The sequence below is a fragment of the Anas platyrhynchos genome, chromosome 10 (assembly GCF_047663525.1).
Source record: "Anas platyrhynchos isolate ZD024472 breed Pekin duck chromosome 10, IASCAAS_PekinDuck_T2T, whole genome shotgun sequence".
NCBI lineage: Eukaryota > Metazoa > Chordata > Aves > Anseriformes > Anatidae > Anas > Anas platyrhynchos.
Genome location: NC_092596.1, coordinates 16,209,111 through 16,232,774, shown reverse-complemented (window position 1 = coordinate 16,232,774; position 23,664 = coordinate 16,209,111). Strand labels below are relative to the sequence as shown.

The window sequence follows — 23,664 nt, the reverse complement described above, 5'->3', positions numbered from 1 at the left end:
TTTCTGCCCTGAGGAGCACGTAGCCCTCAGTGTGAATATACAGCGCGTGGTTTCTGGGCTGGAGGAAGGATGTGCGAGCACTCATCCTGAGCCCTGGCTTCCTGTTCTTACTGGACCAGATCTCCTCTTGGACTGGAAACCTGTTTGCATCAGATGCTGATAAGCAAGAGCTCCACGCTGAATGCTGCCGTGGGAGATCAGGTGTGGTGAGGTGCAACCTGCAATAAGCCAGCAGAGTGAAGAAGTGCTGTCACTAGGTGCTGTGCTGCACTTCTCCTGGAAGGTCAGGGATGTAGGGGACACTTTTGCTTGCCATCTCCCCATTTTTACGGGTCTAGCCCATAGAGAGGATGGGGCAGGGCAGCATGCTTCCCGAACAAGACAGGCTGTTGGGAAGCTTTCCTACCCAACCACTGACCTCAGGCAGGGCACTTATCTCTCTTCTGCAAAGGGACTAAAGCTTGGATTAAAGTTTCTTGATGTTCGAGTCCTTCATAATACCACAAGGGTATACAAGCTCAAAATATTATTTTTCTTTGTTGTGTAAATATGAAAGTTTGTCTGTTGCCCCTGCAGTGTTACAGCATTTAGTAAACTGGGGCAGGGGGAAGGGTCCTTAGTCTGGGTATAACTGCTGGTAATTTTCCAGGAAAAAAAAATAGTGCCTGCACTTTAAAAAACATAGGGCCTTATTTTCAGACCCTGGCATGTTTTTTTTGTAGAATCATCATAGGATGGCTTGGCTTGGAAGGGACCTTAAAAAAGTCCCTTCAGTTCTGACGCCCTGCCATGGGCTAGGATGCCACCCTCTAGGTCAGGTTGCCCAGGACCTCGTCCAACCTTGAACACCTCTGAGGATGGAGCATCCACAGCTTCTCAGCTGAGAATGGAGAAGATGCTCCATCACAGAGAGATGGAGCATCCACAGCTTCTCTGTGGCAGTGCCTTGCCACCCTCTGAATATTCAGATTCAAGCTGCACAGTAAGTGCACATACTTGGCTGCTTACAGAAATGTACACTCACTCGTATTGTAATCCAGAGCTTGTGTTTGCAGGCAGTGCCTCTTGGTTGAATGCAACCCCTGCACAAAAAATCGTCTGTATGTAGATACTAGAATGTGAACAGTGATGGCTGTGTGACTGGATAACGGGTCAAGACCCCCTGAAAATAGAAGCATATTGATGTTGTTAGCAAAAGCTGTGGAGCATGTTTTCCTTGAAAATTGTTATTCAATATTGTCCTTGGTGTCTTTGAATTAAACATACCGTACAAAATGGCTTGCTGGAATTTTGACTGTACTGGAGGATTGGATATTGGGTAGTCATTATCAGCAGCCAGAGATGGTAGCATGACCTACTGAACAGACAGCAAGATGCATAGGCACAAGCAGCAGGGAAATCTAAGATGAGAAGGCATGGAAATATATGTACAAGGTAAAACTTGCGCAGCCAGCCCTTATGCAGCAAATAAAGCAAGGTCTTACTGACCTTGGCAGCTGTACAGGGCAGCCTTTGCATAAGAATGACTTGTGCTTAATATGCTGGAGAAATTATTCACGGACAAATATTGTTTCCTGCAGCATTGGGGATGTGATCTTCTTACTCCACCTCCATTTGCAACGTAGAAACACAAATGCATCATGGACAGGGTGAAAGGAGCACCTGACTCCTCGCAAACTCGTTGAGTTCTTTCTTCTGTGATCTGGAGAAGAAATCTGGTACTGTCCTGCCTGAGCTGAACTTTTCCAGTGCCTTGTAGCAGCCACCTTCTCTTGGAGACCTGGCAGTGGCTGGATATAAAGGCAGCATGGTGGGTGTCTTCCTTAATTAGTCCACGCAGTTTGTGTCTTCTAACAAGAGCTCTGCTCTGTTGCAGGCACGCGAAGTAGTAACAAGGAAGATTGATAGGAAAACACTAGTGTGGAGGAGGGTGGCATTATTGCTCTGTGAAAATGTGTGTTTTGTTTTTTTGTTGGTTTGTTTTTTTTGTTTTCTTTTACTCACAAACCTAGGCATCTGCTTCTCTGGAGCTGGGTCTGAGCTTGGACTGTCCAGCCCCCTGGTAAACCCCTGCAGAAAGCTTGTGTTCCTGGATCCCCAGGGGCAGAGCTGTGGGGCAGGATGGCACAGCATCTCAGTGCCTTGCACTCCACGGGGTGCTGTGGTGAAGCAAGCAGAGGGACCTCGACCTGCAGGCTGGCACGGTGCACGTTACATGCGGGGAGATTCTGAGCTGGCAAAGCTTTGTTTTCCCCGACTTCGCTGTCAGCATCTCCCGTGCTCCAGTTCCTGCGTGCAGCTCTGCACCCGGCCAAGTACAGCTCACCTGCTCTTCCGAGTGGGCAGGAGTTACTACAGAGCCTAAAAATGGTGGCTCCCCACATCAGAGCCTGGTCCCTCTCCAGCTGAGACGGGGGTGGGACAGATGGACCCTGAGCTGGCTGGAGCCTCCGCTCGGCATGTCCTGGGGCCTGGCCAGTCCCCGTGCTGCAGCCGGCGTGGGGTCTGTGCCTGCCCAGCTCCGCGTGGGCTGGCAGTTGCTTCCCCTGCTGAAATCAAGTCAGTGTTTCGCCCAGCTCTGCAGCTATCTGCTAGTGCAGGTTCTCACTACTTACTCGGTACCATAGGTTTTTCTTTCTCGCCCTCACCCACTGAAGAGATCAGTGCCATAAATGCCCGCGTTCTAGAACAAATCCCTCTTGCGAGTTTTGTCAGAGCAAGGTCTCCCAGGGCTTTTTTTGGAGGGATATCAGGAGAGGGTCAGAGATGGTGTTTGTTAATATTGATCATGGGGAGTGTAATTAACGTGGGTATAAAGTGTTAAATGTTAAATTAAAATGGGAGATTTGAAAGCAGTCAATAGATCAATTCTGAGGCTGGGATGAAATGCTCAGACTTTCAAACAATAATCAGATTTCCAATAAAATCTCCATTGTGTATAATTAAAGGGGTTGCAATATTAAATCAGGTGTTAAGGGAATGATATTTAGAGGATGCTGACAGAACAAAGATCCAGACAAAAAGAGCCCTCCTGTCTGCAAGCAGAGCCCCTGACTGGGCAGAAATGGTTCGAAGAGTGGGGAATGCACGAAACTAGCAACTAAAATCACAAAAAGAGGAGAGCGATGAGAAAGCTGCAAACTCTCTGCTGCAGTGCTCAACATCAGGCCGGCTTTGTCCTGGTAGGTCCCTTGTACTTGATCCATCCATGTGCATGCACGTTTATGCCTGAGGACCTCGTGTTGGCTGGCCAGCCTTCAGAGAAGTGAGGGCAGAGTGTCAAAGCCCACCCCAGCAGCGAGTATCCCATGCAAAAGCCTCCCCAGGAGAAAGGGGGAAAATACATTACTTACCAACCATGTTTCAGTGATATCCCAGCTAGTTGATAAGAGCAAAGGCATATGATCAATGCTTTGGGAGCTCGCAGAGTAGCAATTAAGGAGAGGTGAAGTTAGGCTTGGCTCTATATCCAGTGGGATGTATGGGGTGTCCGAGGGCACATAGGATTTCCAGGATGCGTCTTTGAAATTTGTGTTTTTTTTTTTCCCTCACCCTACAATCTGTAAATATGTAGAAAAGGGTGTGGAGTAGCAACTTCATAGTTTAACTGGCCTGTGAGTAATGGTACCAAACAAGTCCTGCTTTGTGGGGCAGCGTCAGGCTTTGCTCTTCCAGTCAGCTTAATTTTCTGGTGCCGCAAGCCACGTGGGAGGCTGTAGGAAGCACCACAGTACCCATTCCCCAAATATGTATCTTTGCTCTAATCCCTAAAGGGATAATTCAGAACATAGGACAGGTGTAGAAGTTGCTCTGGGCTCTGTACCTGTCAGGGTAACATTACCATGAGATGGAGGGGGGGAAACACTCCTGTGCTGGATAAGATGAATGAACTTGCTCATTAGCCCTGGGCATTTATTTCCTAACCTTGCCCTGTACCTGTGATGTGATTATCTGTGAAGACGTAGCTGTAAGGCTCTCCAAAGCCTTGAAAGACGCATGTTTCAAGAGTAGGTTCTCACTTTGTTTTATAATCCTGGTGGCAGCCTGTGCTGTGTAGTTCTTGAGGTTTAAATGCTGATTAGGTTAATGGATTGTAATGTAACCCCACCCAGCCGGTCATCAGTCCCTTGGAAATGCCTTGTGATTGGGATCATTATTGCTTAATTGCAAGCCCTGCCTTACCCGTGGACTTGGCAAGGCTGGAGCTTACCCTGCTCCTTGAAGAGTGGAGGGTGAAGAGTGGGCAGGGAGGTGTCTGCAGGGCAAGGCTCTCCTGGTGCCTTTGTGTAAAGGTCCCTAAAATTTCCACTGACACAACTGGGCAGAGGCAGATCTTTGGAAAAAGTGCCCTTGTGCTGTAGCCCACAGAAGAGCTTCTTTATTAACAAATCCTGAAGGAGGGTTGGTTATATTGTAGCCCTTGTTTTCAAGGTCACTCTTAATTATTTTTTTTTAATTGCAAGTTTGCTCCCAGATCTGACGTTGCAAATGAGACTTGCTGCAGTGAGCGTCCCCAAATGGTTGGAAATTATGACATTTCATCTGGAGATTGCTCTGTGTCACCCTGACACTCCTCTTTATCTAAGAGAAGAGCAAGCTTTACAGACTGCCGTACATAAACTCTAACTGGGAGTCACTAAAAAGAGATCTTTCTGAGAAGAGGCTGGTGCTCAGCCTGCAGCATATCATAAAAGTCCAGGGGGCAGGGAGATCAAAGTGTGACTATGGGCGAAAGCTCCAGAGGAGCTTCATCATCCTCCTTCACAGAGGAGCTGTTGAGATCCTTGCTGAGAGAGGCCAGCGATGCACGAAGCTTGCACAAGTGTTGGGGAGATCGGACAAGCACTCAGTGGGGAGCTGGTTGGGGAATACCAAGCAGGCCAACCACAGCAGGCTCAGGAAATCCTCCGAGTTAAAAATAGTGGGTGGCTGGGTGAGTGTCACGCTGGGAGATCGCATGTGGCTGCCTCATAACTTTTGGGTGGCTGCTGGGCTCCAGGGGGAAGGAGGGCCATGCCTCCACCCCTATCTGCCCACTTCCTCAGGGGTGCTCTGAGCTGCCCTGTCCCGTGCTGGCATTGCCACGGTGAGGATTGGAGTTTGGGGGCAAAGGTTCTGCTACAAGGAAAAGAGCAACCCGCTCTGTGGGAGGCTGGCGAGGTGCTGTGCTCCTTGTTGGGGCAGGAAGGTGTGAACCTGGGGGGTTTTTCTGACAGTCTGACCCCTTGCTGTGCCCTGTGCTGTACATACAACGCTGCTGCTCCTATACCTGTCCTGCCCTCGACCTCACCTTTGTAATCTGTAATGCTGGAGAGGCTCCCCAGATTCAGCTGAGCACAGTGTGCTGCTCAGGGGATGTTCCCTCGCTGCCTGCACCTGCTTGCAGACAGGAGCAGAAGAGACTTGCAGACAACGTACTGCTCAGAAGCATCGTGTTGGAGGACTTGTGTGCTGGGAGGCAAGTGCAGCCTCCCGTGACTGCCCATCAAAGAGCAGAGTCTTGCCTTCCCCGGGTTGTTTCTGTGATTCTTGTTCCAGTCTGCTGGGTTCTTCCACCTACGTCTTTCTTCGGTATGAGTAGGAGACCAGCAGCTCTGGGCAGCACAGGAGGGCTGAGAGGGTGCTTTGCCCTTCATCCCGCACGCTTTGCCACCCTTTATTCCTTCCCTAGAGAGAATGACAAGGAGCAGAGCACAGATGCTGGCCTCTGGTTGCTTGGAGTCTGTTCATGAAAGCCCCAATTCTCCCCAAACCGTACCCCTACCAGACAACCCCCTGGGCTAGCCCTGGCTGTGCTCCCGTGAAGGTGAGGACCCTCAGAGTGCTCCTGCGCTTGGGCTCTGGTGATCCTGGCAGGGCAGCAGCAATGCGTGCGCTGTGCCTGTGTCAAGCCCCAGTCCTGTTTTTCCTGACCTGAACGCATGGAACAGCTTGTTCTCTATTGTCTGTTAACCCTTACAAAGGCGCTTAATCTTGTTCTCCTTTGTTCTGCATTGGTTGTGCTCGGCAGGGTCAGGTCCCTGCTTTTGGTTTAGGGGCAGAGCCTTGCTGAATAACTCCGTGCTCCGTGGGGCAGAGCCTGTGACGGAGTTAATTGCTGAGTGATGACGGCCCTCCCCTGCTGAAGATCTGCTCCCATGAGCTATTTAAGCCTCTGTTTCTTGTATCTCCATGCCAATCAGATTAGCCACTGCCAGGAAACAGACCGTGGCCTGCTTGCTCTTGAATGCACCCTTTTTCCTCCTTACCTGTTTATCCCAGTCAAGCCACTTCCCGCTCCACCTTGGTTCTTTTATTGAGTTTTGTTTCTTCCTTTTCATTTTCGGTCTCATTCTGGCTGTCTCTCCCTGAGGCTGTCTCGCTGCATTTTGACACCCAGCCTCAACGCTTAACAATAGACCAAATTCCGTTCCCTGCCGTGGTGCGGGATGCTCTGTTTGCAGCGTGTTGGTGCGCTGTGCCCCCCTGCTCTGCCATGTTGTGCTTTCCTTGCTTTTCTCCTCAATGCTTTTCCTGCTGTAACCTGGATTCCCCTTAACATGCAGAAGTAGAGATCTCAAGTTCACTGGAGCTACTGAAGGTGCTCATCTTTGCAGCAAAGAAAAGGAAACGAGTCCAGGAGGGGAGAGCGTTCTCTGCTCATGTGGCTAAGAGCTGCTCAGCTGCAATCGATCCCTGTGGCTGTTGCTGCCCAAGCATCTGGGCATCACACTGCTCTTCTCCACGTTGGACTCTCCTGCTCTCTTGCTGCATATTTCAGGAAGAGCTTTGCTATTGCAAAAACAAACAAGCTCAACACCCCCCAGCCTCACAGGACCAAGCGTTCCAGCCTGGCCATGTGCGCTAAAGCAGGCCCATCCCCTGTCTCTTGCAAAGCCCCACCTTTATCCTTATTCTAAAAATAAAATGCAAGGACATTCCTTCCTAGTTACTCTGTTCTGTTGTTGTGACCTCATTAGACTTTCCCAATAGAAAAATTCATTGAACTCCTCCATTAGTGGTGAAAACAAACAAGACCATTAGACTTCCTCTGGAAAAAATGCATCTATATCACAGGGAATTGCAGGGAGCCAAATTTCCACAGCTGAGTTTGTGCTGTATGCATATGTTCCCTTGTATGCCTTTTGTAAACAAAGTTATCTTCACACTTAGAAGAATTTAAAACAATTTTTATCCTTTAGATCTGATTTGCCTCCCCAGTTTGAAATAAATAGCTTCTGTAATGTTATAAGGAACAAAGTGGCTGCTACCTGGGGTTGCAAGAAAAGAGGCTTTTGTTTCTCCAGACCCCCAAGCTAAATATGTTTTTGAGGCTTATGTATGTGCATGTACGTAGGAATGATAGCCAGGTGATGGATTGCTAAGCCACATCATAAATTCAGTTTGTCGGACACCTTTGATTACCTCCTCTGCACTCTGCCCGTAATCATTCTCCTTCAAACATCCTTCTAATGTTCTTAACAGCAGCCAATTAAAACAAAGACTCCTCTTGCCATCTATCCCCTCTTCCCTCTGCCATCACCCAAGCTTCTTCTCTTAGGGGAAGGAAATAAAAGCACTGATGGAGGTTCTGAGTGTGTGCTCAGGGTCTGGGGGAATATATCCCTATTTAGTTTTCATCTGCTGCTTTTAGAGTCATCTGGCAGGCACCAAACAAAGCAAGGGTGGGTGCCTGTGTGTCTGCGTTGCTGCTGACCCAAAGTAGCTGGGGGCTGCAGGGTGCTGGCAGGAAGGACAGGGCAGGTAGAAGGCACCACTCATCTGGACATGGACCCTGGCTAGCTGGAGCCCACCTTCTGGTTCTGATTCAGTGGTTTCATATTAAGTCAGATGTTTTCTGGAAGAAAAGAATGCCACAGGTGTTGTGTGGGAACTTGGAAGTAATTCAGGTCACCAAGACTTCCATGGGGGAGAAGTTGGAGGCCATCACGGTGTGCATACAGGAAGGTGAGATAATTGAAGATCTGAGGACTTCAGCTGAAGTCCGTGACTCAGGCATCTTAGAGACAACGGAGGATGTTCAGTCACTGGAAAGTTGATTCATCTACCTGGCAATGAGATGAAGAGCAATGAATAATAGATTTTGGGGTGTGTGGAAGGCAAGAGAGGCCAACACACTAATTCTAAACAGCTTGGAAAGTGCCTCAAGGGTGACTTTGGGTTCTCCTTGCCTTTTTTCAGGGCTTAGCTCTGTTGGCTCCTCTCTGTGCAGCTCCCCAACCATTCCCTGTCCCATGAGAACACCAGGCGGGCAGCCCCTGGGCCCAAGCCAAGCAGGTGGCACTGGATGCCAGAAGTACACTTCCAAAACTGGCACCTAAACCTTCCACATGCCTCTCTGCTTGGCTCTTCCCCCACGTGTACTGCAGCAGTGCTTCCCTGCCATGCCAGCAGGGTGTTTATTGCTGTGCAAGCAAGACTGGAGCTGTTGGACATGCCTTTCATCCTGTTGCAGCCTGCTGGATTAATGGGGCAGGTGTGTGTGCATGCTTCCCCTCCTCCCTTTCTATATCCTGTTTCACGCTGTAATGGCCATGGGGTCCGAGAGATCCCTTCATCTAGTGCTTATACAGCCTTTACCGTAGGCATTTCTTAATGCCCAGTTGCTATTCCTGGGTTTCATGTGCCAAACATCGTGGAGGGGATAAGGAAGTAACAGCCTCCATTTGCAGAGAGGTTGAGCAACTTGTCCCGTGTCACTTCTGGCACCCATGGCTGAGGTGGGGTTTGAGGCTCTGTCTCCAGAGTCTGGCACTTGCAGGCTAGAGCACCTATCCTGTGGCAACAGCAGGTGTGAAAATAATGCCTCTGGGGCTTGGGATGAGGCTGCTCTGGATTTTCACTAGCACATGGAAGTGGAAAGTAAGCTCTGAGCTGTTTGCTTTTCCTGGTTTCATATCAGTTGTTGTGTTTTTTTTTTTAATCCTGAAAGAAATTATCCTAATTATCTTGGATGCTCTTGTTACCTCTCTTTCCATTTCCTTCTGTCATTGCTTATTTGATTTGCTACCTGAAGATGCTGCTACAGGTTTGAGCTGAGGAATAATTCAAGGCTTTCCTTTTCCTGGATCCTGAATTGTTTCACAAATGATTCTTTGGTACCTTTGTATGCTTTGTGCCCTTCTGTGTAGCTCAGAAGTGACAGGTACGTTCGTTATTGCGCATGACTCCTCATTTTATAACACATCGTGTAATTCGGATGGACTTGAATGTAGTAGCATAAAGACTTTGGAGGCCTGCCCTGTGCGAAGGGGAAAATTACTGTCTGGCCCAGAGCAATGGCTTTGTGATGACTGCATTGTGTTCTGGTGCTCTGTGTTTGTACCAAACTGGTTCACTGCCAGGTTACTTATGGCTTATCCAAGCGCTCAGTACAAAGAATGTTAAAAGAAAAACTATTTTTGTTTTCCGCAAATTCCTCCAGCTGGGAGAATTCAAACCGCTGCCCAAGTGGCTGTATCCTCCCTCTGCAGACCTGTTTTCACCAGGTAGGGCAGAACTAACGTGTTACTGTGTGAACCGACAGGGGTGTGTGCGTGTAAGAGCACATTTACTTTGAGGAGATGTGGCATGAGACCTGAAAGGGAAATGCCTCCCTGTTACTCCCCTGGAGGTGATGGCTTGCTTCTTGGAGAAAATCCATCTCCTGGAGCACCAGGCTTTGCATAATTGGCAAGTCCAGAGTGGGCTGGTCATAGCCATAACTGTGCTGACCCTGCAGCGTTTTTCCTCAGCTCTTTCTTGTGAGGAGGCTTCACCTCACTCCTGCAAGACCCGCTGCCCCCTTGATGCTGCAGGTGTGCAAGTTGTTCCCCGTGGCTGTCCTCTGAGCCTGGGGAGGAGATTTGGTGGCTGTGCTGGGGAGCACGGTGCTGGTGCTCAGCAGGCCATCCCCTGGATTAGAGGGGAGCAGTGAGGATGTTTGAGGTGCAAGGACGTGCATGTGGGCAGAGGCACCCATGGAGCACCAGACCTGCTGAGCCTGCCCCGTGCAGTAAGGCTGCTACCTTCCTGAAGCTCAAGGCCTTCTGTGCAGCACTGTGAATGACCGAACAGGCCTCATATTTCAGTACTTATGCTGTTTGGTGGCATATATCGTCTGGCTCAAGGGCTACAGCCACACTCAAAACTTAGGAAAGGCTCGTAGGTCACTGTTGTGCCAGCAGAATCCCACAAAGGGCAATTCAGTGAAGGGATTCCTTCCCCTCAGCCATGTCCCTGTCGGCCTGCCCAAACACGCGCGGACACTTAGCTGATTGGCAAGGACCTTGGGGGTTTCTTGAGCACTGAGCAGGATAATCAGATAGATTGTGGGATACATCTGCTTGATCCTATTTCTTATGATTACGTGGTGGGGAACAAGCCTTAATGAGCCTTGGCCTTTCCTGTCTCCTCTGTAAATCTGTTTGACTCAATTGAGCTCTCTTTGTGTCAGACATCTCTCTTTGTGCTTGGAGATGGAAGCATCTACCTCTGAAGCTGGCTGTGCTTTGAGCTGGGGTGTGGATTAGCTGACCTCCAGAGATCCCTGCCAACTTTTTTTTTTCCCTTTCTTTTTTTGTGTTTGCAGATGGTGTAATTGTGGTCCTAACCCCTTCCTAGCAGTGCTGGCAGCGGAGGGGATTTTAGCACCAGTTCACAGCAGCATCACAGCTGTTTCTGTGCAACAGAGGAAATGCTGCTTTTGGGTTAACCACCTTGCTCTAACATACTCCCTGGTCCCGGGAAGCTGCCTCCCATGTGCTGGAACGATGCTTGAGCAATGCTCCTGCTTCACTGCCTGCTCAGCAGAGAATCCCTCGGGAACACCCATACCTCACCTTGGGGTGCAGGCAGTCTCCATCACTTGTAGCAGAGAGCACCACAGTCCTGTCCTCCAACTGGTCCCAAATAAGCTGATAGTAGGAAATCAAAAGCCTGAAAGAACAGAGATGACTGTGGCGGTGGGGTTGTTAATTCTAACAATAAATCTGTTCAGCAAAGCAGGGAGAAGTTTCCTTTGAACCAGTGTACTGCACGCTGCCCCGAAACACCCTATGGAAAGGCATTTTTTCTGCTAGGCACGTGTGTGGGTCCACTATAGTAGCTTCTCTCACTTTGTTCAGAGGTAAACAAATAAAATGGATCCTTAAACTGCAATATGTTTGTAATACCTTTTTGTCTTAGAATTTCCCAGCAGATAGTGGCAAGTAGCTGTAAGCTTTTTTCCCGTGGAAGCATTTAGGAGAAGAGCTAGTCCTGCAGGAGCGAAGGGGAGAGGTGTTCTTCGAACTTGAACTGGACAGGAGGTGGTGGAGATTGATGATGAAGAAAAACAGAGTATGAGGATTTCAGGTGGCTGAGGGAGTAGGAGCTCCATGGGGAAGAATGATAGATTTCAGAAACAATTTTCTTCCGAAATGTTTCATTAGATCTGGCAATTATTTTTCCTGTGATTGTTTGCTGCAGGTTTTAAATGTGAAGAATTGCGTGTGTGTAATGGAGGATAAAGTTCCCAAAGTTTATTTATATTTTTTCTCTGCACTGAAGCGCTTCCCTCCCTCACAGTGCTTTATTTTATCTCATGTTTTTTTTTTTTTCCTTCTCCCGGTAAGAGAAGTGCCTAGGTCATGCCAGAGCCATTATGAGCAGCGTGTAGCATCCAGAGGCGAGTGATGGATGATCCATTTTCCTGAGGACACCAGCACAAAGCTCTGTTGTCCCTGCAGAGTACCACGTCTGTCTTCTGGGGTGCCATAAATCCTTTAGCAAGGTGCTTCTTGGCAAGCTTTCCAAGACATGGGATGCAATATGTGCAACTGCAGCTGCTGAGGAGCGGGAGGATTTTCCTCATGCTGCTCTTTCCACAGAGGTCATGACTTGGGAACCCACACTTCATAAAGTTACTCCAAGCCATAGACATGAGTGAGTGTGGGGCAACAGGGCTGAGTCGTTAGTGGCTCTTTGAGTGTGGTATTTACATGCCCAAGCATCCGGCTTTTGTGCACAGCCACTTCTGTCCTTGGTTTGTATCCTGTCAATGAGGCTTTTGCGCTGCAGCAGCATTGGGGGTGTTTTATTTGTGTGTGTGGTTTCTGGGTTTGTCTGTCCTTTTCTGAACAGACAGCAATGAGGGCTGAAGCTGACTCTTGGGCGCACAGTGTGATCCTTGGTGATTCATGGCCCCCTACATCTGCAATTAGGCCTTGAACAGAAACTTTCCATGCGTGGCCACAGTAGAGAATCTGCTCTTTCTGTTTAACTGGTAGAAGGAAAAATGTCTTTTTTTTTTGTCTTTTTTACTAGCTATGAAGGTCTACCTTAAATTAAGTAAACTGTTCCCTGAGGGAGAAAGTGTCCAGGTACAGGCTGTTCACAAAGGAAATATTCAAAGTGTCTACTGAGCTCCTAAAGTGTTTGCTTTAAAGTATAAGAGCCAGAGTGATAAATAGAATATTTTCTTATTTGAAAGTAAAAAATACCTCTTGCAGGTGGCAGAAAATACATGGACCTTCTTCAGGCTGTATCCTGCAGCCCGTTAGGTGCAGAGGCAAGGAGCAGAGCTGTCGGGAAGCCGGCCGCTTGCACAGATCCCTCTGTTCCTAGCACATGGAGTGTGCGGGCCCAGGGGTGGCACCCGGCCCACAGCCTACATGCTGCTGGCACTGGCACAGGAATTTGAGTCTACAGCAGCTTGAATGCTGCTGGTTTGTATGTGATGTAGGGTAAGAGCCCTGCTAATCTGAACCTCAGTAGTGGAGGATCCGTGATCCTTGATCTTATGGGGGTTATTTCTGTGGTACAGCCTTGCCAGTTCCACTTGTGAACCACTCCCAAGAGAAGCAGAGCTGCTCTGTGGTCTTAGTCATGGCAGTGCCTCACTTGCCATGGGCTCTTGTGAGGCTCAAACTGAATCTCTCTGATGTCAGACAACTGAACTAATGCCATCGTGTTCCTGGCTTGGTAGGTCCTGAATGAAGATACGTGATTTTTTGTTTTTCCCCTCACTGACTGTGAAAGCTCCCTACAAATGTGGCTTACCTTTTGTCACGCATGACTGCCAATAAATGTACCAGTGCAGCACTCCCCAGCAAAATCTTGTCTTTGGCTGTGCCTTTTTGGTTCCTTTTGAAGATCAAGATGCAGCTTCCCATGTCCTTCTTTATTACTGCTGGGAAAGTGGAGGAGAAAGAAAGAACTGGGGAAGATGCTCAGGCTTGGTTTTCTGTGGATATGCAAAAAATGCTGGTGGATGGAAGCAGTGTTCTGAAGGCCTTTGTTTCTCTTTCAGAACAAAATAGTTCAATGTGCTATTTTTATTGTTCCTGTTTCTCTTTGCCACGCAGTATTTCCAGGAACACAGCGTTTATTTGGAAGATATTTTTTGTCACTGAAATTGTGTCACTTCAGTCTGTGAAGGAGGGGTTTCACCATCCCGGCTTATCCAAGGAGGGAGGAGTGGGTGCACTAAGCTTTTCTGCACCCATCAGAGCGCAGTGAAACGCCGAGGTTACAGAACCATCTATAGGTGCAAGGAATGAAGAGTGATGCTGTCATTTGTGCTGTCAGATGAATTTTGTTCTTTGAGGAAAAAGCCATAGGAGAAAAAAAAAAAGTTTTGCTGGTTGAAGAGCAGAGTTTATTGCTGCAGTGAAACAAGGTATTTACCCATCCAGGCTGGCTTGTCACTGAAAGTTCAGACCAACAACTTGCAAAACTGCCTGAAGTGTGCTGCTGTCTGGCAGCACAGAGCTGAGCTCAGACTCATGGGAACGTGTCCTTCATTCCTCCAGGAAATGCTGGAGGCTCATGTTGAGGAAAGGAGCATGGAGAGTGCTGGCTGCAGCAAAGAAAGAGCATCGCTGGAGCTTGGCTTTGAGAAAGCTCCAGTGCCCCCTCACTGTCTGCCCTGGCTCCCTTCAGCTGAAGGGAGATAGCTGCCGTTCTCCCTCACCAGGACTGTCAGCTTGGATAAAAGCACTTCTGCTTCTCAGCTGAGCAGTCATGACCTGGAAATTGTTGAGGAACCATTAACATGCAACCCCACCTTGCTGCTTTTACTGAGTCATTTTTGTATTTCTGGAGGAGAAAAACAAACAAAAAAACACACACAGAAAAAAGGGGGGGGGGACACGACTGACCCAGCTCCTTAAATAGCATCATTTATGCATGGAAGCTGCTTGAATCCACCCTGTCACATAAATTACCATCTCCGAACTTGGCTGTCAGGAAGCATGCTCGTGAGCTGACATCCATGGGGGGTGGCAGTGGAAGGGGATCGGTTTCATGGAAAGCGGGAGGAATTCAACGGTTCAGTGAATACACTTGTCCTCACGTTACCTCAAGCAGCGAGGGCATCTCGGTCCTGCCACAGGCAAGCTCCGCCGTGACCTTCGCTCATGACACTGCCCTTGTCCTGGTCCCTTCGGTAGCTGCAGGACTGGGTCTGATGTCTGGAGCAAGCCCCTGTCCTGCTTCATTTCAGGCAATTAGCGCCTGGCCCAGCAAGAGGCCCTGGAGCAGGGGCTTTAGGGTTATTGTTTCCTTAAGGGGATAAAAAACACTGGACTTTCTCTCTTTTGCTGCTTTTTTTTTTTTTTTTTTTTTTTTTTTTTCAGTTTTGCTGCTGCTGCGGTTGCAACTAGATCAGTCCATCTGGTAGTGAAGGAGCTGAGCCCTGCCAGACAAATCTGGCTTGCTGAGCAGCAGCGCTGGGAAGGGTTCAAAAGGCAGCACCTACCCTTTGTTGTATTTCCTGCAAGCTAACGAAACCAGTGTTTTGTGGAGCTACTTTGTAACCTTGTTATGTTGGTTTTGGCATGGATGCTTTTATTCCTCCCGTTTGAAGTAAGTGGGAGAACAAAGTGACTAAAATGCCAATTCCAAAAACAGGGTAATGCGGAGTTGTAAAGATGTATCGTGGTGAGAATGGTTGCAATTGTTTGCTGCCAGGAGTTGAAACGCAGAGAAGTGAAACTTTAGAGCGTCAGGGGTGGGTTTCTGTCAGATGTTTTTATCTTCTGGCAGTCTGCACGGAGTCTCACTGCAGTGTTACGAAGCCTCTGTGTGATGTCAGCCTAGAAAGCACACGTTTTAGGCTTTCCCTTTGGCCACATGGAGAGGGAATTTGCAATAATCCAAACATTGACAGAACTGTATTTGTTGACTTGCAGAAAATCCTAGCTCGTACCCCTCTGGGCTGCGATCACATAAGCCTGAACACGATGACTTCTGTCTGCGCTTGCTGCTCTCCCAGCCTCAATAAACCTGGGGACCAGATTCATTTATTTAGGCCCCGATTCAGCAAAGCACTTAAGTACAGGCTTCAGCTCTCTCCTTTCCCGTCAGCCTGTCGGTGTGCTCAGAGTGAAGCGTGTGCGCTCTCCTGAGCCCATAACAAGTGAGCGAGCTGGGGCAGCGTGCACCTCGCCTGTGCTTTGCCCTTTGTCAAGCAGGCAGCAAAACTGATGCCCTGGTATTAACATAATTTATTTAGCTCCCCCAGTACAGGAGCCTTTGTGCTAGGGTCTGAGATGGTAGCCTGCCTGCCTGCAGAGAGGTGGGTGGTTTCTGTGGCACCGAGTATTCCTCGTGTCCTGCTCTGGCCTGTTGAGCACACCACTGTGCTCTTCTGCAGGGCATGGGGCAGGGGTCCCCTTTCTGTTTCTATCAGTAGAACATCAACAAGTATTTCTTCATTTTTTTTTTAATTTTTTTTTATAATGGTTTTAAGAGAAAACGTCAGTGGTGTCACGTGTATCTGAGTGTTTTGGTCTCTGTAGCTCAGCGTTTCCTGGGATTCACGTGACTTACCTTCCATTAACGTGCTTCTCTTCGTCGGGAGGATTCTCAGAACAGCTCACTGCATGCGAGTGCCTGTGAAGCCCGTGGGTGCACACGTGTGTTCCTGAGCTACATGGGCAGGCGACAGCAAGATGAACGTTTCCTTTGTTGTGGTCTTAGGGATTTCTCAAGGTGAAAGGGCTGGGAAGTGGCAGTTGCTCTGCTGCCTGTACACCTGGCTGTAGCTGTGTGAAGTTCAGACCCTCGCTTCCCCAGGAGTGTGAAGGTGCAGAACAGGCAGCTCGTCCACAAGATTTCAGTCTGCTCGGAACAGCTCCTGAGAGCATTCCTTCTAATCCCCACCCATATTTGACCTGTTCTAGCTCGTTTTGAAGAGCTGCACCCAGCCTGTCCCTAGCTCTCTGCAGAAAGGTTTCTGCACAGCTTTTCCTGTGTACTGAGCTCATTCGAACTGGGAGCCCAGACATCAGCAAGTGGGATTCATGTGTAGATTTGCCCCACTCGCAAAATCAGAATTGATTGAGAGCATCTCTGTTTCTTACGAAACCCAGAAGACATGAGTGTGGCTAGATACGTTTTTTTTTCTCTTTTGCTTTGAAGTTTAAAACATGCCTAGCAAATCTGATCTTTGCAGTCTGTTCCCCACCTGATGTGCAAAAATGCAGAGGTCTTTCCAGAAGCATGGGTTCGCTGAATCTTTGTGCTGAAGGTGCCATCCTGAACGCAGAAATCTGGCCAGTTTCTGTTATGAACTTGGCTTCAATTAGCCTAGAAAATACTTGTAATGTAGGTTTAGCAAATGTTGTTTTTAATGTGAAATAATTCAATCCATGAATCAAACAGCCTCCCTGCCCCACCCCCTGCAGCTGATGACAGCATCTTCCCACACTCCTTCCTTGGTAGCATTGTTTGACTGTTCCAGCTCCAGTAGGTTTCAGTTACCAATCAGCGTAATTGCAATAACACACCAATAATAAGAGGAATTTAAGCTTCCTTTTCTTGTAGTTGAAGGCTCTTGTGCAGAAGTTTGAAGTCTTAATAGCAGTCACACGAGCAACATGCTGCACCCATTAAGTGTCTGCAAAAGGAAACGGCAGCACTTTAGAATGATAAAGGGCTGGATTTGGGGGACTCAGAAACAGCCCAATCCTATCAGATGGTGTTGGTACATGAAATATGAGAATGGAAACCTCTAAGGATGGCTTAACATTTTAGTGGATGCCACGAACACCCTGAACAGGGATGTTCTGGGAATTGCTTGCAAGTTGCTGGGACTGAAGTAATTAGGGGTGTCTTCAGTCTCACAGAAAAGCACGGCTGTGAGCAACGAGTTAATATTTTCCCCTTGCGCGTGGCTCAGGTTTCCCCATCAGGTTTGTTTTGTGTTTTTGCAGGTTCTAAATTTGTGAATCAGTAGTTTGTGCTCAGGTGACATCCCAGACCGCTGCTGCAGCCAGCAACGGGTTAAGCACAACACCTTAGAGCAGTTGGAGGGCTGAGCTGTGGCAGCTCCTTCTGCTTTGTATACAAGAGAGCCACCGGCTGCTCTTCCTGCCAGCACGCTTCCTACAGAAGGGGGAAGGAGGGGGGAAGATTAATGGAAAAAATACACATAGCAAGAAAGACCCAACAGCGAAATGCCCCTCCTTTGTCTGGAAGGGCTGCCCGCTGGTGCCGCTCCCGGCCGGCTGCCTGCTGGCGAAGGCTCGCAGGCAGTTGTGGGGTCGCAGCCACGGGTGTCGGGGTGTGGGGTGCCCAGTGGGGTCGCAGGGTGGGTGTGTGGGTGTGCGGGTGGTGGCACAGCGGGGCTGGCAGCAGCCGGCGGTGCCCAATGCCCGACGCCGAGCTGCGTCCCGGGTAGTGCCGGAGGCCGGCGGCGTCAGAGCGAGGCATTTTCTGTGCAGTGGGCACAAAAATGAACGTCTGCCAGAAGAGATCGATGTGAAACATTCTCTTTTATTGGGTGGCTGCCCAGCCCTTCTGCTGCAACAGTAAATCCAATTGGTTGCTTCCTCCTACCATGCGCAGCTTCATGTGGGAAATGCCCTTTTTATCTACAATGGCTGACTGCACTGTGCCGCACTGTCAGTGTCTGGGGAGCCCCTCTCCAGCGAGTACGGCTGCTGCTCACAGCTCGAGTTCGGAAAGGGGGCGATTGTCTTGTTGTAGCTGATTCTATTTCTCTTTTTCCTGCAGGTTGCTGAAAAGTGCCTTTCCTGAAGCCACCGCTGCTTGGATTTCTGTCTAGGGCTGCCTCTCTCTTCCCCCTTTGCCCCCCTTTCTTTTTAATTTGGCGTTGCTTGCAGTTCATACCCTGACGGCAACTCATCCATCCTCTTCCTTTTTTTTTTTTTTTTTTTTGCTCCCCATTTACACACAGTTTGCTCAGCCATTTTTCTTCCCCGAGTATGTAGCAAATATTTTAAAAAAGGAAAAAAAAAATCTAACATCCTTCTGCTTGTTTTGATGCTCGTGAACCGTAATTTTTAGAAGCAAGAAAAAGAAGGAAAAAAAAAGTTTTCCCCCTAAGGACCGAGACCATTCCACAAACTGAAGTGCTGCCAGCAGCATATGCTTTTTGCAAGAATAATTGAAACCATTAACTGGAGAGCACAGAATTCTTTTGAAAGTCTGCCAGTTATTTTCAAGTAACTTAGGCAGTGGCACAAAATATAACACTTATATTTTAACTTCTACAATTGCACTTTTAGGAGCTGGCCTCTAATTTGATTTTCAGTTATTCTGATAAGATTTCTATTTTATGATTGGCTTTATGTTTAATTCTTGTTTAAACAAACACGATTTGACTTAAATGAAAACCTAAGTGCTGATGAATAGGAGTTCTACCAAAGCAACAAGTTAGTTATTTCTTCACATTTAACTTGAATTCACTTTTTTACCCTTTTTTTAAAAAAAAAGAAAAAAAGATCAGCAGTAAATATTGCCCTAAAGAAGGGTGTGATTGCTTGCATTTTAATTTTTGTTTTTAATATGGCTGTAAACGTTTCCCTGGTTCGTGATACAAAATGGCTGACATTAGAAGTGTGTCGAGAGTTTCAGAGAGGTACTTGTTCTCGGTCTGATGCAGAGTGCAAGTTCGCCCACCCGTCACGGAGTTGCCATGTGGAAAATGGTCGAGTTATTGCCTGCTTTGACTCCCTAAAGGTGAGGACTGTCTAACACATGCATTACCTAAGCTCACTTGCTTTCCTTCTCTTCTGAATCACTCGGCGTGCTGGGGTATGAGATATACAGAACAACTGGTTTTTGTTCTGTTTCTGCGGAGAGGTTGCTGTTGGTGTGGGATGTAACTCCCAAAATCTAGGTTAGGCAGGAGTCTGCTTTTCCTTCGTTCAGTCTCATTCAAAAATTGAAAGTTTCAGACAGCTTTTTGTTTAGAAATCATAGTGATAGTAGAAATAAGTGATGGAGGGGAGACTCTGCAGCAGTTCTGTTTTGATTGAGTCTGACATCAGGTGCAATTGCGTGAAGTGTCAGAGATCGCAGGGGGAGAGAGAAAGAAAAAGAGGATTTTATCCAGAGCATTTTCTGATTTCTACTTCAGGTCTGATACAGCTCTCACTGAAATGGAGAATTCATGTGGGCAGCAAATGCAACTGAAATGAGAAAAGTAGAGAACTGAAACCCAGTGCTTTAATTTGTGTCCAGAGCACATTGGCTATGTATTCAGTGCAGGGATCTGAAATGTGCTTTTAATGAGCAGAAATAAAAGCAGCATTTTAAGATAATGAATCAGCTTTATGTGTATTTCCTGGAGACGGAGTTGCAGTTGCACTCTACCACCGTCCTGTAGATGAGGAACAGGCAAAATATTTGGAGAGTGGTGTTCACAGGGAAAAAATGGTTGTTGGGAAAATGCATTCTGCAAGGGATATAAAAACACAATTGTTCTGCTAGTATTGTCTAAGTTAGAGCTGAGCCTTTTTGCTAGTGATCATCTTTGTAAAGTCAATTTTGCAGGGAGTAAATGGTTTTTGGTGGCTTGTCGCTGTCAGAGTTCCAGGGGTAACTTTTGAAACTTCTGAAATAGTCAGATTCTGAGTTAGGGTGGGTTGACAGGGGACGTGAGCATCTCTGGGTCACTTCACTGGAGGTCTCTGGAAAGGAACTTTTTTTTTTTTCCTCTCTCCTGAAAGTGGGGCCCCTCAAAGGTGTTTTAACTAGGATGATAAAAACCTTGAGATGTCATGGATAAGTGATTGCTTTCGAGAACTCTTGACATTGTGTTTAATGTTTTGATTTGAGTAATTAACCTGTTTGAATATCTAAAAGGAATCTGGTAAATTTTATAAGCTGAAAAGTTTTCACTTGAACTTCAACTGTTGCTTGAAAAGCTTTGGGTTTATTTTTATGAGCACAATGACTAACAGTACTGGTGGAATTATGTATGTGCAGGTTCAGACCAGGACTGGATCTGGTCTAACATGGGCTTACCCATTTTATTACTGTTTGTGGCTTCTTCATATTTTCACTTCTGTTCCCTTTTACCAAGAAGTTCAAGCTTCCTATTTGCATTTGGTTTTGCTCTTTTTAATCTGAGCGTATACAATGACTTAGTTGTACAGTGACTTTCAAATGTTCATTTACATTGCTGGCCTGCTGACAGTAAGAGACAGAAATATTCTTTATCAGAGGGGGGGGGAAGTAATGTTCTTTATGCCCTTGAAACTTCTTGAATTGTAGCCAGTGGCAGTGCAGATATTTTGAATGAAGAGATTAATATGTTTACGTTTTATAGCATTCATTTGTGAACTGAAAGGAGTGCTGTAATGCCATGTAAGATTACCATGTCTTTTGCAGCACCTGCCCAATGCTTGCAGCTTTCTGAGGGGGGCATCCACTGCGCAGCCACCCCTCTTGGCACTGAGCTACTCTGACAGCAGTGCCCTGTGCGTGACGATTCCCCGCGTGCCCTGGTTGCAGCACAGTGTTTGTAACGTGCCCAGGCTCTCTGTGCTGGGCCTTCCTCTTCCTCTGCACAGTTCAGGCTGTGGGATGTGCAGGACACATGTATTCACAGCACAGGTTCAAATCCCTGCTGCTGGCAAGAGCATGCACTTCTGCTGCATCAGCACTGAGGAATGTGATGGGGAACACCATGTTGAAAAAGGGGAAAAAAAAAAAAGTGTTGGCTCTATTGGTATGGTCTTCTACAGCTCAGCTTGTTTCCTCTGTAACTGGCTGTTAATAATGTTCTCATTGCAGTTTTCTCCTGACACAGTAGCAGATGCCCAATATGTGCTAGTTATGTGGCCTGAATTTTCATGGGAACAGGTTTTCCAGATTTTTCAGGCTTCCGATAGCCCTGCAGAGGGCCAGCAGCTCTGCCTCCCAGGAATTACAGCTGGCAGAGAGCAGACTGTTCAGCACGTGGCCAGGGGCTGGGGGGGGGCTAGTTCTGCACCCCTCTCCTCGCCCAAGGAGTGAGCCACAGCCCTTCCTTCCCCAGCCCCACAGCTCCTCTGTGTAACCCTGTGGGTCCAGGTGCTCTTGTTGGGCAGAGCCTGGTTCTGCCATCCCCTGAAGGGTGCAGCTCCCAACGCTGCTTTCCCAGCCGTCAGGGTGGGTAGGTGGATGTGTGAGCGCACACCGCACATTTCCCAGCGGAGATAACCGCCCTGGTGACTAACCACCCGAACAATAGCCTTTCTGTTCTTGGGCCTTGCGAGCCCAGCTCCAGCCCTGTTTGCAATGGTATCGAGGGGCTTGTGGTCATAACAGTGGCCTCCCTTACCGGTGGCAAGGGCAGCATTACGCACACGTCCAGAGCTGTACCCACCTCTGCTGTCTGGGTGCGTAACTGTTCTCTGTCAGTGGCTGCGATGTGTAGAAGTTCATCTTTGTCTTTCACCATGCTGCTGCCTGCTGGAGGGGAGGTTGTCAGTCCTCCAGCCCACCCCAGGGTTGGCCCAGTGTTGTACTGAGGTCCCCCTGCTAACGCTGTTGCGTTCTCAGACCTGTTACAGGGAGGTTTTCCCTGCCCGTCCTGTGCACATCTTTGTGTGCTCAATTGCTCTTCCCCTCTGACAGCTGTTAAACACCAACCCTCTCCTCTCCGGCGGAGGGCTTTATGACTGCTTAGTGCTCTTTTCATCTTTTCACGCCCTGCATTAGCCGAACATCTGTGTTGCTTTATTGGAGACAGGATATAAGATGCTTGCTGCTAATAAGTTTTCCCGTTGTCTTGCAGTCGCCCAGGGCTTTGTTCAGAGGTTGCTTATCTGCATCCATTGTGTAGTGCTGTTGCTTGTTTTTTCTCACAGACCTCTTAAGCCTGAACAATGCGTTCATACAGGAACTTCTGATAACCCAGCATACAATGGTTTCACCTCACTGGTCAGGTCACGCACAGTATCTATGTGCTTGCTGCACCTTTTTTTGTTTTTTCCTTCCCCAGCCTCACACAGCAGTTCTGCTTCTGTCACAGTGGTAAGAGCAGCAGTGCTTCCAGAAGTAGTCAGAATGCTTTGGTGTCTGTTGGCTCACATGTGAGGGTGTGCTACCTGTAAGCACGTAAAAAAAAAAAAAGACAGGACTCTTGGTGAGGTAATGCAGGGGCTTCATCGATGCTGCAGTGGGATTCACCAGCATACACTCTGCAGGAGTGATGCGTAGTTGTGAAAAGCTTTGGTCACGAAATATTTGGGTCTTGATTAGGTTGTAAGTGCAGGGCTGGATCTTGTCCTGGAACTGTGGTTCTTCGAAGGGGGAGTTTGCACATTTGTAGGCAACAGAAGGAACCTTTCTCAAGCAGATTGATACAAAATTTAAAAATAGTTCCTGTGAGAAAGCTGTTCACAGATTTGAATGAGATGCCAAGAGATCTCTCACTCTCTACTCATGCTTCCCCTCCCCATTAGTCTTTAGGAACAGTGTTATTAATTTGCCTGAATGGAAGGACAAGTCTGCCCTGCTTGGTGAGGGGCAGCTGAGGGGTACCCAGTCCAGCTGCAGCCATGCCAGCCCTGTTCCAGAGGGGACCACAGAGGCAAGTGGGCAGTGGCCAAAGCCCTGCAGTACCCCCTGGGCAGGTCCCACAAGGACACTCAGATATTACTTAACAGTGCCACGGAAGAAGATGTGGTCTTTGTGAGGAGCCCTTCACGTGCAGGGATGTCAGTACAGACAACAGCAGGCTCATTTCAGAACAACGCCATCAGCTCATCCTTTTCCAGAGGGACCTCGCCACCACCTCCCCCCCAGCTGCTAGTTGGTGAGGTGGTGTGAAGTCCGTTATGTTTCACTAAGGAACGTTTGTTTAAGAAGCTATAAAGTAGAAAATAACATTTGAGCAAAGGAGAAGACTACTGTCATCGCTGTAAACTGAGATGCCCTTTGTGTTCATTCATCAGCTTTTCTCCCAGGCTCGGTATGCCCTGGCCCATGCATAGCTGGTGTTTTTTTATAAGGGTCAGGACATCGTTTGCTGGCTCATGGCAATTCCTACAAAGGCTTGTCGTGGCACTGTGGTGGGCTGTCTGCGAGTGCTCATAGAGTCATTAACCTTCCTATTCAGATGGGATCAGGCAGCCGCGGTATGAGTCTGTCTGATTCTTAATTCACTGGCCAGCAAATAGTTAGTTGTATTCTTCAGTTTCTAAGGATGTCAGGAAGAAAAAGAAAAAAAAAACAGTTCACTTGAAACACAAATTGATAAGCAGTAAGCTGATAGAGAGAGCATTAGTAGACAGTGAGGAGGTATTTTAAGAATATGTGGGTAATACACGCCAGGTGTTCAAAGAAGCTTTAATTTATTTTGCTCATAGTTTGGGTATCTGCATCGTGACCTCGTGGTTTAAAAAAATACAAGCCTAACTTTGTGGTGTTTTTTTTTTTTTTTTTTTTTGTTTGAATTTGCTT

The 23,664-nt window shown here is 47.8% G+C and overlaps 1 protein-coding gene across 14 annotated transcripts in view; it reads left to right on the top strand.

Annotated features, from left to right (window-relative positions):
• The window catches only part of MBNL3 (muscleblind like splicing regulator 3), a 98,680-nt gene that overhangs the window by 15,808 nt on the left and 59,208 nt on the right, over positions 1-23,664 (top strand). For 9 of the 14 annotated variants that reach the window (XR_005268428.2, XR_005268427.2, XM_072042995.1 and 6 more), the window contains exon 2: positions 17,980-18,948. The exons of 3 other annotated variants lie outside the window; for them this stretch is intronic. Coding sequence is in view for 9 of the 11 variants with exons in the window: in XM_072042995.1 (XP_071899096.1) it covers positions 18,775-18,948 (174 nt within the window). In the remaining 2 variants the exon portion in view is untranslated. Of the gene's footprint in view, positions 1-17,797; positions 17,898-17,979; positions 18,949-23,664 lie in introns of those variants that run through there. 2 more of the 14 variants (XM_013101748.5, XM_072042996.1) reach the window with 2 other exon arrangements.